General features: G+C 38.1%; 1 protein-coding gene across 1 annotated transcript in view; it reads right to left on the bottom strand.

Annotated features, from left to right (window-relative positions):
- Window positions 1-541: 541 nt before the first annotated feature.
- LOC131047877 (uncharacterized) overlaps window positions 542-14221 on the bottom strand; it is a 67513-nt gene continuing 53833 nt past the window's right edge. Inside the window, exons 5-7 of the mRNA XM_057981685.2 lie at window positions 4949-5518; window positions 1224-1561; window positions 542-1048 (exon numbers count right to left, since the gene is read on the bottom strand). Coding sequence (XP_057837668.2) covers window positions 824-1048; window positions 1224-1561; window positions 4949-5518 — 1133 coding nt within the window. The 3' untranslated portion in view covers window positions 542-823. The remainder of the gene's footprint in view (window positions 1049-1223; window positions 1562-4948; window positions 5519-14221) is intronic.

The following is a 14221-nucleotide window of genomic DNA, read 5'->3' on the forward strand; positions in this document are numbered from 1 at the left end:
ACTTGAGAATCAAAAAGCAAAAGTAAATGAACCATGCTGCATTATTGTCCACGATACATATTTTGATCAATTTCATATTCATCCATGCTATGAAAATTATCTACAAAATGTGTACCTCTCATGCTTGCATATCAAAATGTATGAGGTATCATTATGATGTGTCTAGAAGCGTGGAAGTGCAATCTTAAAACTGAATTTCTTGATTTCAAAAGAGTTCACTTGTCCAAGTACCCAAGTGTAAAAAACCACAAGTCATTCAAAAAATCTTGCTTCGTATAACTTTCCATAAAGCTTATACTATGTATTTCTATGTCTATAAATGTACTATTTATAAACCCTGATATAATAAATATTACTTTTCCTTCGTGACAAAGCTACCAACTTACTCCGTTTTGCATTAAAGGAAGATTCCCGGTCGGTCAACTCATTACGCAACCACAATACACATATAGCCAGGCAGAGAAAGGAACCTGAAATATAAGCTTAGAAAAGTACTTTATCTTCTTTTCTTTTGAGCACCAAAAACTAAGTTAAACAGCCCTTGATTTGGAAGCGACAATTAAACACTTGTTATTATATAACAAAAACATTGGCCACCCAGCCAAATTGATTTACAAGGCAAAAAACATGACAACAAGCTTCTGGAAATTACAACGCAAGCTGCATTATGTGCAATGAAACGACTGTGAACATGCAATTATCCATACACGTGACCAATGGACTAGAATGGTAACATAAAAAAAAGCCAAAAATTATTATGCAGTAACAGATTTAAATAAACATCGTCAGTGCTATAACAAATACAATACAACCATATGCATTCTCAAGAGTGTTGATCAAACATATTCCCTCTGTTTCCAAATGATGTGTGTTCTATGGCTGCTGCTATTTTCTGACGAAGATTAAATTTCTTAGCAATGATTGGACGAACATCATCCGCTCCTACTAATGTTTCCAGGAAAGGAAGCAATGAAATCAAAGCAGAGTCTGAACGATCTTCAAACCAGCTCTCAATAGGAATACCATTGTCTACTTGGAATCCAAATGCCTGCAATAAACATCAAACAGAACGCATGTGGCAAGAAGCATGGAAAGATATTCATTCAGTTTGTCAACCTTCTATGTTATATTGTTATGAGCATCATCAATAAGTAAATGCCTATAAATGCATGTATACTGAAGAAAGAATTTAGAGAAGGAATTGCTAGAGCACTAAAACATACCTGGGGTGAGTTGTCAATAATTGCTACTTGTGCAAGATCACGCCCCAAAACTGTCAAATCCTTTAAATAGTTACCCTCTACAAATACACATGACTCACGATATACACGGTGACGGATAAGCTTCCGTTTAGGATCCAGAACATTTAAGAGTTGCTCTGCATAGATGCTTTGACTAGCTGTAAATACAATAATTTCAAACATATCTGCCACCCTATCCATAAACAATTGGAGATAAGGCCTACATCGCACATACACTGTGTGCTCTCTCAAATTGAAATAAACTGGAAAAGTGAAGTCTGCATCATCACAATGCTCTAGTGTTGAGTGTACAAGGGTCTCTGTTTTGGCCAATCAAATATAATCATCAGCAATCTACAACATTAATTTAATAGAGCTCCTAAGAGAAAATGCAATATACATATGTACAAGTAAGTCGCAATAGAAAGCAGCACTCCTGGCCATTGGCCATTTACATATAACTTGTGTAAAGAAAAGGAAGCAAATTTATTTTCTACAGTCTCAGGATGTAGCATACAAAATCTACAGTTTAAAACACAAAAATTATTCACAAAGCAAAATAGTATGCCACAAGAGGAAATTGAAGCATGTACAAATAGTCAAGATGACATCAAAAAATACCAAAACAAACAAGTTTGCACATATAAAGTCGTTGGAATCATTCAAATGATTACATAGATTTGTTGCTATAAATATTTGCTAAAAATCAAGACTACAGTTATTACAAACATACTAAGAAAATGACCAAACTGTTGAAATATCAAAAACGTTGTTGTAGAACTCTAAATTGAAATACTGATGCAACCTCCATATGAAGCTGCCCTCCAGAAACCAAAGGGTTTTTGTCCTCTGATATCTAAATCTAAGGGCTTTCATAAACAAGTTCTTGAACTAGGGTATGGGTGTGTTGGTTTAATAATGAAAGATAATCTAAATTGATAGAATTGCCTGTCTTATATAGGAGTTGAAGGTCTAGCATGGGTCCATACATGCTGAGAGTGGATTGACAGTTTCTTGCCAATTTACATTCAAATTTGAGCCCATTAATCATTAATGGCATCCCTCATCAGTCCTAATTGGTGAATTTCCCTGTTCAAATGGAGAGGTTCTATGAAAGTGCATACCATAAGGCAAGGGTCCAGGGAAACACTTACCAATTGAACAGATTGAGGGCTTGGAAAATGAGATTCCAACATGTTAGGATGCAATACAGCAGAGGTCTGTGGACTGGAATGCCTACAGAAACAATGCAGCAGGGGTACACCAATTCAAGGGTTAGGGTACCCTGCTGGCACTTCCACAAAGGTAGCTTGTCATCAGAAATTTGAGGGTCGAAAGGGGAACGTATAACTGGAGCAACCAAGAATCAGGGTGCCAGGTGAATGGAGAAGTATAAGTCCAAAGGCTCGGGAAGAGATAAAGAAGCAGGAAGTGCGGTCGTGGGGAGTGAAGGAAAGGTATGCCAATATGAAAGACTCCAAAATCCCACCCAAACTAGGAAAGTGACCCAGACATTCCCAAACTTGAAAAAATTAGAAAGGGGACGTAACAGATTTGATACTTGAGCAACGTGTACAACAATCTAGAAAAATCAAAAAACCTAAGAGATGAAGATTATGTTGGAAATGTTGTAATTTATGTCAAAGGTTGTTGATGTATTGTTGGAGATTGTTGCAAATGAGATTGTAGGAACTTGTCAAAGAGTCATTGATGTCAAAGTGATTTGACTTTTAAACATAGCTTCATGAGTTTAAGTCTGTCGTGTTTTGGAGTTCAAGCCTTTGGCCTAACAGTTGATTTGTACGTCTGTTGGGATGAGGTAGGCGGTTGGTCCAACCCCCCAACCCCCAAAATGACTGCATTTTTTGTTGGTTTCCGAACTTAGTGCTTAGTGTCTGTTGAAAGCATCTTTTGGAAAGTGTTATGGGGGATGTCCGATCCCTGACCACCGATGTGGTTATTTGGCATTTGATTTAAGTCTAAGATAATTGACCATTGGACCTTCTACAACCCCCAACCCTCGACTGGCTAACCTGGGATGCTTAAGTTGGAAATTCTTCTGAAGCAAACAGAGCATAATGTGTTTGGCCGACCTGGTAACAGTCATGTTTGAAAAGGGTGGCCAACCTATGTGTTTATTGCATTGAATTTTAGCACTCAAAAGGGATTTATAAAGGATAAATGTTTTGCAAGTGAAGTGTGATTGATTGAGTGTGAAAATGCTTCATCATTTCAAGAGCAGAATAGAATTAATGCACAGCAAAGCAGATTGAATGTAGAGCAAAGCAGAGGTGAATAAGGATATGTATGTGATGAGAACAAGCTAGCCGAGTTGAATGCAACAATGTATCATGTTAGTCAGAGCAGACCAAACTTAAATGCAAAGCAGATCTTTTTTTGATGCTAGCAGATAATAGTGAAGAAGATTCGAGTCCAAAATATGAAGTAAAAGTTAATATCATTCTAACAAGCAGGTTGTTGGAGTAGAGCTAAATGCACATCATCCATTGAAGAAGTGATTTTCAGAAAGCAAAAGAGGTTGGTGCCTCCTGGAACAAGAGATTGGTGTCTCTTGCTGAGTCGGTGCTCAGTTCTGGGAATTGGTGTCTCTAGTAGGTGGGTGCCTACAAAACTTGTAAGTGGGGATTGGTGTCTTCGGTGGGTTGGTGCCTGCAAATATTGTAAGATCATTTATTTCTGCTAAGACTGGATTTGGACAGTAGATCCAAGCAGTTCTTTCTCCATGGTTTTTTCCCAAAAGGGTTTCCACATAAATCTGGTGTTCTTGTGTATTTTCTGTTGTTGCTGTTAATATGGTTGTCAAGTAAACAATTGTAGCCCAACCCCCTCTCACCCCCCACCCCCACGCCCACCCGTCAGTATAAGTGTATGCTCTTCAGATTATAGATCATTAAACAAGTTTAATAAATCCACCTGACCAGTATGTTTTAAACATGAGTATACCAACACAAAACTGGAATATCTAAATTAAAGTGGAGCATATGTGCAGTTTCTGCAAAAATATCATATGAACTAAATAAAGGAGAGCATAGTCTGGGCCAACAAAACTGTAAGACAGTACATGATTCATTAGGTACAACATAGAATGGAATTGAGGCACTCAGATACAGATCAAATGCACTTAAGTAGGGGCAGGGGTGCAAACCACACAATCATGCCTAAAAATATTGATGTGTAGACTAATCACTACAAGACTACAGGTAGCCAAAACATGTCTTCGTAAATAGCCAACCAGCAATCATAAACAACTGAAAAAAATAGATGGTAATGTATTCATGCTTCAGAAAAAATAAATAAATAAAGCATTTGTTTTGATTTTACTTTCTACAAATTGTCGTTTTCATCATTTTTACAAATTACGTTTAACCACCATAACGCAAACCCATAAGCAAGGCAAGGGAAGGCAATCCATAGTATTCCATGCTAACCAAATTTAAGTTAATATTAAATATAATAAGGAACATACATGCAAACTTTCTGTCCAGAACTGATCAAAAATAAAATACAAACACAAACATATTATTTTTGCCTTTGGATTCTTAAATTGAAAATACAACCTGTTTGTCTTTAGAATATGAAATGAAGCTGTAACACAGAACAAAATTAGGTTGAAGAAAGAAAAAACTTCTGAGAAAATATATCAACAAAACTGCCATGAGTGCAGAAGTTCAAAACAATTGCCCTACCATCCAAGTCTAAGACTAGCGTGATCGGTGGACATCTCCGTGTTTGCTTTGGAAGCAACATAGGCCGGAAAGATGAAACCACTTCTGAAAGATGTGGCAAGTTTTTAATGAATAAATATGGATCAAAGTCATCTAAATCATCCTCTTCATCTGGAACTCTGGACTCCTGATTGGTTTCATCATTGCACTCCAATGACTTAGTTTGTTGCATTGCAAGAAACACGGATGCCCCAACAGAATTTAGCAAACCCTCTTCAATTGATTCTGAATCATGTCTATGATCATGTGATTTGTTTTCATCCACAAATGGCCATTCAATAATATTCTGATTAACATCTAAAGTTGCTTGAGAACCAACCAGCTCATTTTCATGCAGACTACCTGGACTCCTTGAAGGAGTTTGGACCAACTCTCTCACATCAGTAGAAAGCCTAGCCACATCCCCATCCTGTTGGCTCCCTGCTCTAGATGTATCCTTTGAACTCTTTTTGTGTTCTTCATGTGTAGAACCATTACCATTTCTGTCATCTGCCATATAATTTTTCTGAGCCAGAAGTCCCCCTTCTTCAACTGCAAAGGAATATTGATATAAGTTTTGAAACCTAAAAGTAACTCATCATGTTTATCCTCTAATATTGCCTGTTATACTAAACAAATGAGGTAAACAATTTTCCAGATACCAAGAAGCCAGAATGAGAAGATTAACAAACTTTCACATTAGAAAATAGGAACTGGCATCATGCCCGCTACAGGATAAAAAAATGGTTAGCACAAATAATTTCAACCTCACTCAAAAAATAAATACGGTTTTATCATCTTTGAGGTCAGCGTAATATTATAAGAATGTTCAACAACTTAAGATGATATGACATTTTTGCTTCTAACAATCTTCTGATACATCATCCACTATGTTTGACAATTTCAGCAGTCTAAACAGGTTACCGAGCTCCAAAGTAAGAGTGCAAGTCAAATTTGTTGCAGTGATTTCTCAAACACAGAACACTTAAGTTTAAAAGGTCATCATCCATATTCTTAAAATCATGAGAATCGTGGGTTTTTTATAAAATACAGTGGAAACACTACATTTAAAAGAGTGTCCAAGCCACAGCTGAAACTTCGTTTATTGTTAAGACAAAGCTGATAAAAAAACAATAATTTACAAAATTAAAAACCATCCAATCTACCATATACTGGCCAAACTGGAGAAATGAAATGAAACATTTATTAGTATCTACTTAACAATGAGCAGTAAATAGGACTGTTATTGGCTTACAAACCAACAATAGCAACTGAGTGACCATTGCATCAACAACAGAAAACTAAAAAACATATACAAAAGAAACTAACAAAAGAACCTACGAATCTCACATTCACTAAAGTAAAACTGTAAACAACAAGGAGGATAACCTCAGAGGAGAAAGGGCTATGACCACAGTAAGCCATTGGTACCCAATGTAAACATGAAAACCAACAAGAAGCCAATAACTGAAGCTCCCTTAAGTGGTTTTCTGGTGTCTTTGTGGTAACTGGTTTATCATACAGGTATTCTAATAAAGAACTTGATGCTAATCCACTTGCAGCCCGAGGCTCCAAGACAAATACTAGTAGGCAGATCAATATTACCAAGCAGCAACTCCTATGGGAATTCATTATTGAGTAGGCCAATGAACACACACACACACACACACACACACAGGGTTAGATTTACCCCTGCAGTAGGTCATGACCTGCAAAACGAAGGGTACAAACTTTGCACAGAGACCCTCTGGTGGGAGGCATATCACTATTCCCAAGCACTATGAGCCACTCATATCCATTATTAGGGCCAATCAGCACACCTACTTGGCATACGAAATAACTTGTTAGGATGTGTGTGTGTTGAGCCACTCATTCATTATTAAGGCCAATCAGCACACCCACTTGGCATACAAAGTAAACTTTTGGGATGTCTGTGTGGACGTGCTTGGAAGGATTAAATGTTAAAGACAAATGGAAATGCATTTTCCTAAAAAAAATGAATTGGCATAGTCACTTTCTTTCATTACCTGGAAGAGTTCAGACTTGTCAAAAGATTCTTTCTTCTCTCAGTATATAATATGCTTCCATTTGGCTCTTTGGGACTTGGGAGCTATCAAGTTGACAAATCCAGAAAACAATCTGTGGCTTTCTATGGTCATCACAAGAGGCATGCTGTTAATTGGATATAGATTTGACCATCACAAGAGAAAGGGAATTGGGCCCTAAAGATCTGAAACTTCAAGGCATTAACCTGGCAGGTAAGTGGATCCTAAAATCTTTTGAAGGATCTGAGCCTTGGAAAGTTCTAATTGCAGAATAGCATTTCATTAGTTGTTCAGAAAAAAACAAGAACTAGTAAGGGTTGCATTCCCATAAAAAAAGTTTGGTGAGTTTGCTGTTAAACCATCTCAGTTTGCAGTGTTTTGGAATATATGGAGGGCTTGGAGTCAATAAGACACTTATTTCTAGGCATGAGGCTCTTTGTATAAAGGATACGAATTTTACCACTTGTGTGTCATATGAAACTTTGCCAAATTGTTCGAACATTTCATTCATCTATATATTTTAATGGGGAACAAGATTCAAATAATGTAAACTAGCATAGAAAAGAAAATCTAGAGAGACAAGGTTTTGCTTGAAATCATTGACTGCTATTGACCCCTTTGAAAGAAATGAACCAGTCAACACCAAACCACTATTTAAGAGTTGTTATAAAGCTAACTTGGCATGTTAGTTAATAGTTTTGACAAATAAACCAACTAAAAACTATAGTTGTCCACAACTAATTGACCAGAGAGATGATCCAAGTTGCACTATGAGGAAGCCCTAGTGAGCTCTAGGCAACAAAAGTGGCATTGGAAAAGGTTCACTATATTTGAATGCATAGTATTATGATTTATCAATCTTTGAAAAGATGTTTTACTGGTTTATGATTGCAATGATTAAAATATATGTAGGAACGAGGAACTAGAAAACATGAATCTCTTAAAATCAATCCACTCAAAATCATCAGTGTCATTGTGGAACCTAGTAACTGCATTCAGTATTTGACAAGGGTCTACATTGAACCATCCCTAGTTTGATAGCCAACATGATACTCAAAAACACAACAATTGGTTGTGGCATTTAGCTTCCTTCTTTTGAGGTTTGGCAGTAACCAGTAGATTCATTTTTTTCAATTTGAAAATCACCAATCACACATCTGTTTGGCAAGAGAATATGCAACTATAACTTACAGGCAACACTTTTTGTTACCGGGAAAATTTCTACCTTATTCGTTGTGAGGGGAAACTTAATAAGTAGCAATGTTTCTAGCAACAAGGGGTAAGTTTTCAAGACTATACAGTGTAATTTTGTACAAAATACTCTCTTTCTTCGATTTAGGTTGATAGATCAGTAAGTATTTGAGAGGCAGATTAGCATCTTACATCAGCATCTAGAAAGACAGATATTGCCTGATGTTATGACCAAGAAATAATTGTCTCCATTTAGGCCGTAGGCAATAAATTTAAGTAAATTGGAGGAACTTCTAAGAAATATGAACACAAAGCAGAGCAGAAGAAAAATTCAGCAAGGAAATTATGGAAAGAAAATTGCAAACACAACACAAGACATTTCCAATGATAACATGGAAAAAAAAAATTACAACAAATTCAAAACTAAATTTACAATTTTTCAAAATTTACCCAAATGTATAAAGATAATTAGTGGAGGCCAAAAGCAATAAAAAAAAACAATGATTAGCATTGACAAAAACAATGAAAACGACCATCCAAAAGAGGGTAATCTGTAATGTCCCCTACTAGGTTTAGGCATGGTCTCACCATAATTAATCTTTCAATATACTTATGACTCAAACTAAATATTTTAGGAGACATTTCCACCTTAACATGAATCCAACAGTGATATTCCATTACTCAATCAATTAACTATTAAAAAATAAATTGTTCATCTATCATACATCCATAATTCTTAATGCAAGTGTCAAACCAATTGTAATGTCCACTACATGAAAACATCTCCTTTCCCAACTTCTTAAACACTAGCCGTACTAACAAGGATAAACATAATCTCCTTCCATTTATTATCTTAGGAGACATTTTGCCATATTCCCATGTAGACAGCAGGCAATGATTAGAAACATTAAACAATACATGTATATATTCAATACATAAATTATTTTTACCACTTAAAATACATTTTATCTTAAATAGTAATGAAAGGATGCGTCCATTCCCAAGCCACCTCCGGAATAGACACCACGTTTCAAAGGGAATCGCGTGGTTTCAAAGAGGTATAAAACCGCACCCCAAGGAAACACGAGAGAGGGAGTGACAAGGAGAGAAGGACAAGGAGAAGCATCCAACAGGTAACTTCGTTACTCAGTAATAATATTTATTTCAGTTTTCATAATTTATGATGCCTAGACAACCATGAGGATTGCTTGGGGAATGCATCAGTCAGCAGACGATGTAAAAGGGCTAGTTGTTGGTTCTTCCCAGCGATGAAGAACCAGCGCCTAGTAAGCATTCCTTCCCATCACCAGTAGGCTGGTACATCCCCAGGCCAATCCACTTAAATGTCGAAATGTTGAAGTATGTTTTGTGCCAGTTGTATTAAATCTGTTTTCATTCCTCAGATAACAGTAATTAATATAATTTAACTAGTGACCCAGATTAATTGCTAAATCGGTTCCATGCCTAAAAATGTCTTACCAAATGAACTAAGCACATCTATAATGTACAAAAGGGTAAAATAAACTTAATCTTCACGCTAGATAGGTAACCTGCAATATCAGGTTTAGAATGCTACATTAAAATACACTTAGTGATAGACAAAAGAATAAAAATAATTCATTCATTCTCAAACACAACTAATATGTAGAGAAAAGGAATACTAATTAATGATAGTCATGTTTTTGCAACTAGGCACAAATATAATGAATTAGCCCCTACAAATTTATATATAATGGATAAATGTTAACCAAGTAATATAGTCATGAATCTATGTTTTATGTATGCATTTGTTATCTTCCTGATATTCTCTGTTTGTTAGTACATTCAAGATAATGAGTGCAAGTCGGGGGTATGCTAGGCCCATCCTCAGGTGGCCCTATTAGCCCTAAGAGACAGGATGGGTTTGGATGGGTAGCCCAACCAACCTGGAAAATCCTCAAAATCTAGAATGGGTCGTGTATGTATTTTGTGCTGCAATAATTATGCCACCGATCTAATATTACTGCTGACATAAAATAAAATATCTAAATGTTGCAGGAAACCGTAATTTCCTTTTGTGGCCCTAAATCCAACCTTCGGTGGATAGATCAGGCCCTAATTATCAAAAAGGCAAGGCAGGTACAGCAAAGGTTCATTACAGTGGTATCAGAGCCTCCTTCTTGCCACCCTGTGGAAATAGTTAATGCAACAAAGCCAAAGATCCCGTAGGGCCTTAGAAAGAGAGAGAAAAAAAGGAGCCAACGACATGAGTGAACAAGCTAGTAATGAACTTAGGGCCTCATGGAGCAAACCGCTCAAGCACCAAGGGAACAAACTGAAAGAACCATGCAAGCCTTCATTGAACAGAATGAGAGGAATAACCAACTAGTCCTTCAGGCCCTCCAAAACATAAGCAACCATAACACCAAAGAAGCCCAATCCAATCATTCTGAAAACCACCACCCCACCCCGTCAAAGGACACCAGCTCAAGGCCCACTTGACCTTCATTCCTACCTGAGGAAGCGCCAATAAGTGATGATAACCATGACATGCCCATGTAAAATGTAGATCAAATCCTTGTAGACTAACGCGGGTTGGATCCCGAACTACGAGATCTTGTAACCTTCAAAGACTATTGTGATGCCAAACTAAAGACACTAGGCTGGAATGAAAGACATCCTCCAGCCCATAAAGAGCTTCAAAACAAGCTCAGTAAGGTGACTATCCCCAACTATGATGGGGAAGGCAAGGTATCAGCTAGGTCATGGGTCCAAAAATTGGATACCTATTTATCCCTCAGCCCCATGACTCAATCCAATGCCATTAAATTTGCTATACTTCATCTATCCGGAGTTGCCCGTGAGTGGTGGCACCATGGCCTTATCACTCAAGGACATCAACTTATAAACACATATGAGGAGTTCACCCAAAAGCTCATAAAAAGATTTGACCAAAATTATCCTGAGTGGTACTTTCGAGAGCTCACCCAACTAAGGCAGCAGGGGACTATTGAAAACTATGCCACAGAATTCCAGAAATTAGTAGTGATGGTACCGAGTCTAACACAAGAAAGGCTTACTTACCTATTCATAGAAGGCCTAAGGGGATCAATCAAAAGCACAATGAGTGCCCATTAACCCCAAACATTAGATGAAGCTATACAGAAAGCTATGAAATTTGAAGAAAGCTCACCCAAGGACAAGACCAAGCCCTTTGGCAACTCCTCCAAACCTCCGCCCAAGGACAGTAAACACAATCAAGAAGGGATTGTAAGGTCTTGCACCTATTGCAAGGGAAAGAGAGAAAAGGGACATATGTGTTCAGCCTTGGAGGACCTTAAAAAGAAGGGACTTTGTTTCACATGTTTAAAACCCTATGAAGGAAGGAGCCATAAATGTCAAGGCCGGGCTCACAGAATAGAAGCCTCACCATATGAGGATGAGGAAGAGCCACCTAGCAAAAGGATGAGACTGGGGGAGGAAGATCAAGCCATAGTTGCCACTATCACCCATGCTGCTAAACACAATCTGTTTAGAATCAAGAGTTTGCTTAAAGGGAAGAAAGTAGTCACACTTGTGGACAGCGGAGCCTCCCATAACTTCATTGATGAAAGGGTTGTCAAGCAGCATAAATTACCCACACAAACTTTTAAGGGGTTCGAAGAAGCAACAGCCACAGGGGCAAGGGTCCAATGCACTAAGTTGGTACCTAAGTTGGAGTTCATAATAGGTAGCCACCCGGTAAGGGAAGATCTCTACGTGGTACCATTGGACACAGATATCATATTGGGGACTCCATGGATTTATTCACTGGGATGTTTTATGTTTGATCTCCCAAACCAAATAATTAGATTTCAGAATGAAGGGAAGGAAGTTACTCTCAAGGGCTTACCTGATGGTAGCCCTAAAGTGGTTTCTTGTAAGAAATTGGAGCAAATTTTTAGAAAAGGGCGAGGAGAATGGGTGGCCCAATGCATGATACTAGATAAGAGTAATACTCATGAGAAATCCACGCATATGGACATCAAACCCATCATGGAGAAATATAAAGGGGTGTTTGGGGAAATTCCCCAAGGTTTGCCTCCCAAACAGGGGTTTGAACACACTATAGAATTGGAAGAGGGGGCAAAACCAGTCATCACTACCCCTTATCGCCACCCTCACAAATATAAGGAAGAAATTGAGAAAACCATTAAGGAACTACTTGCTATGGGACACATTCAACCTAGTTCCAGCCCTTTCGCATCATCGGTGGTACTTGTTAAAAAGAAAGATGGCACTCTAAGAATGTGTATTGACTACAGAGCACTAAATATGAAAACCATCAAAAATAGGTACCCAATCCCAAGGATAGATGAGCTGATTGATGAACTACACGGAGCCAGATATTTCTCCAAGATTGACCTTCGATCAGGATATCATCAAATCAGGATGAGGGAAGAGGACATCCACAAAACAGCTTTTCGGTGTCACTATGGACATTTTGAATTCTTGGTTCTACCTTTCGGTCTAACCAATGCACCAACAACATTTCAGTCATGTATGAATCATACTTTCCGCAAGCAGCTAAGGCAATTTCTCCTAGTTTTTTTTGACGACATTTTGATCTACAGCAAAACTTGGGAGGAGCACCTCAAACACATTGAGGACACATTAAGGATCCTAGAGTAAGAGTCACTTTATGTTAAGGCATCCAAATGTGAGTTTGGAATGGAGGAAATCCTATATGTAGGACATAAGATTAATGCGAAGGGGGTTAGCGTGGATGAGGAAAAGATAGCCATTATCAGAGAGTGGCCTAGACCTAAGTCCCTCACACAATTAAGGGGGTTCTTGGGGTTATGCAGTTACTACAGAAGGTTTGTACGGGGTTTCTCCAAAGTGGCAGCCCCTCTCACTGATCTAACTAAGAAAGGGGCTTTCACTTGGAGCGAAGCAGCCCAAAGAGCTTTTGAAAGTCTAAAGGAGGCTACGAGTGCATGCCCCGTCCTAGCTATCCCTGATTTTTCCCTTCCTTTTGAACTACAATGTGATGCCTCCGGAGAAGGGATTGGAATTGTCCTCATGCAAAAGAAACACCCCATAGCCTTCGAAAGCCGTAAGCTGACAAAAACAAAAAAGCATTACCCCGTCTATGATAAAGAGATGTTAGCCATCATGCATGCCCTAGCCAAATTCCGCCAATACCTAGTTTGCACCAAATTCCATGTAAAGACAGACCATAACAGCCTAAGATTCTTTTTAAACCAAAGGGATCTAAATGATAGGCAACAAAAATGGGTCAGCAGGATACAAGCTTATGACTTTGATATTGAATACATTAAAGGAACAACCAATGTGGTAGCAGATGCCTTATCAAGGAAGCAACAAATAAATACCATAACTTCTATAAATGCTGATTGGAAATATGATCTTTTGGCAGAATACGCCAAGGACACTTTTGTTAGTGAGATCTTGAGGGACCCATCAAGTCATGCAGAATACAAAGTTGTGGAGGAGCTTATCCTATATAAGGACAGGTTGTACTTGGTGCCCAACTCTAAACTCAAGGAAGTAATAGTTAAAGAGTACCATGATAATCCATTGGCAGGACACCCAGGGTTCTATAAGACATATAAACAAATCAGAGAACGGTATTCTTGGAAAGGACTTAAGAAAGAAGTCCAAAGATATGTACAAGAATGTACGCAGTGCCAGAAGAACAAAGCAGAACTCAACCACCCAGCTGGGTTGCTACAACCATTGCCCATTCCCGACCAGAAGTGGGAAAGCATTTCGATGGATTTTATCACCGGCCTACCCAAGGCCGAAGGAAAAGATTGTATATATGTGGTTGTGGACCGTCTCACCAAATATGCACACTTCTTTGCTATAACAAACAAATTCCAAGCATCTCAAGTAGCAGAAGTGTTTTTTAAGGGAGTTTTCAAACTTTATAGGCTTCCCCAAAATATCATAAGTGACCGAGACAGCCGGTTTATGGGGCAATTTTGGCAAGAAATCTTCAGGATGGCGGGGACTAGTCTCACTCCAAGTACTA

The sequence above is a fragment of the Cryptomeria japonica genome, chromosome 3 (genome assembly GCF_030272615.1).
Source record: "Cryptomeria japonica chromosome 3, Sugi_1.0, whole genome shotgun sequence".
NCBI classification, from domain to species: Eukaryota; Viridiplantae; Streptophyta; class Pinopsida; order Cupressales; family Cupressaceae; genus Cryptomeria; species Cryptomeria japonica.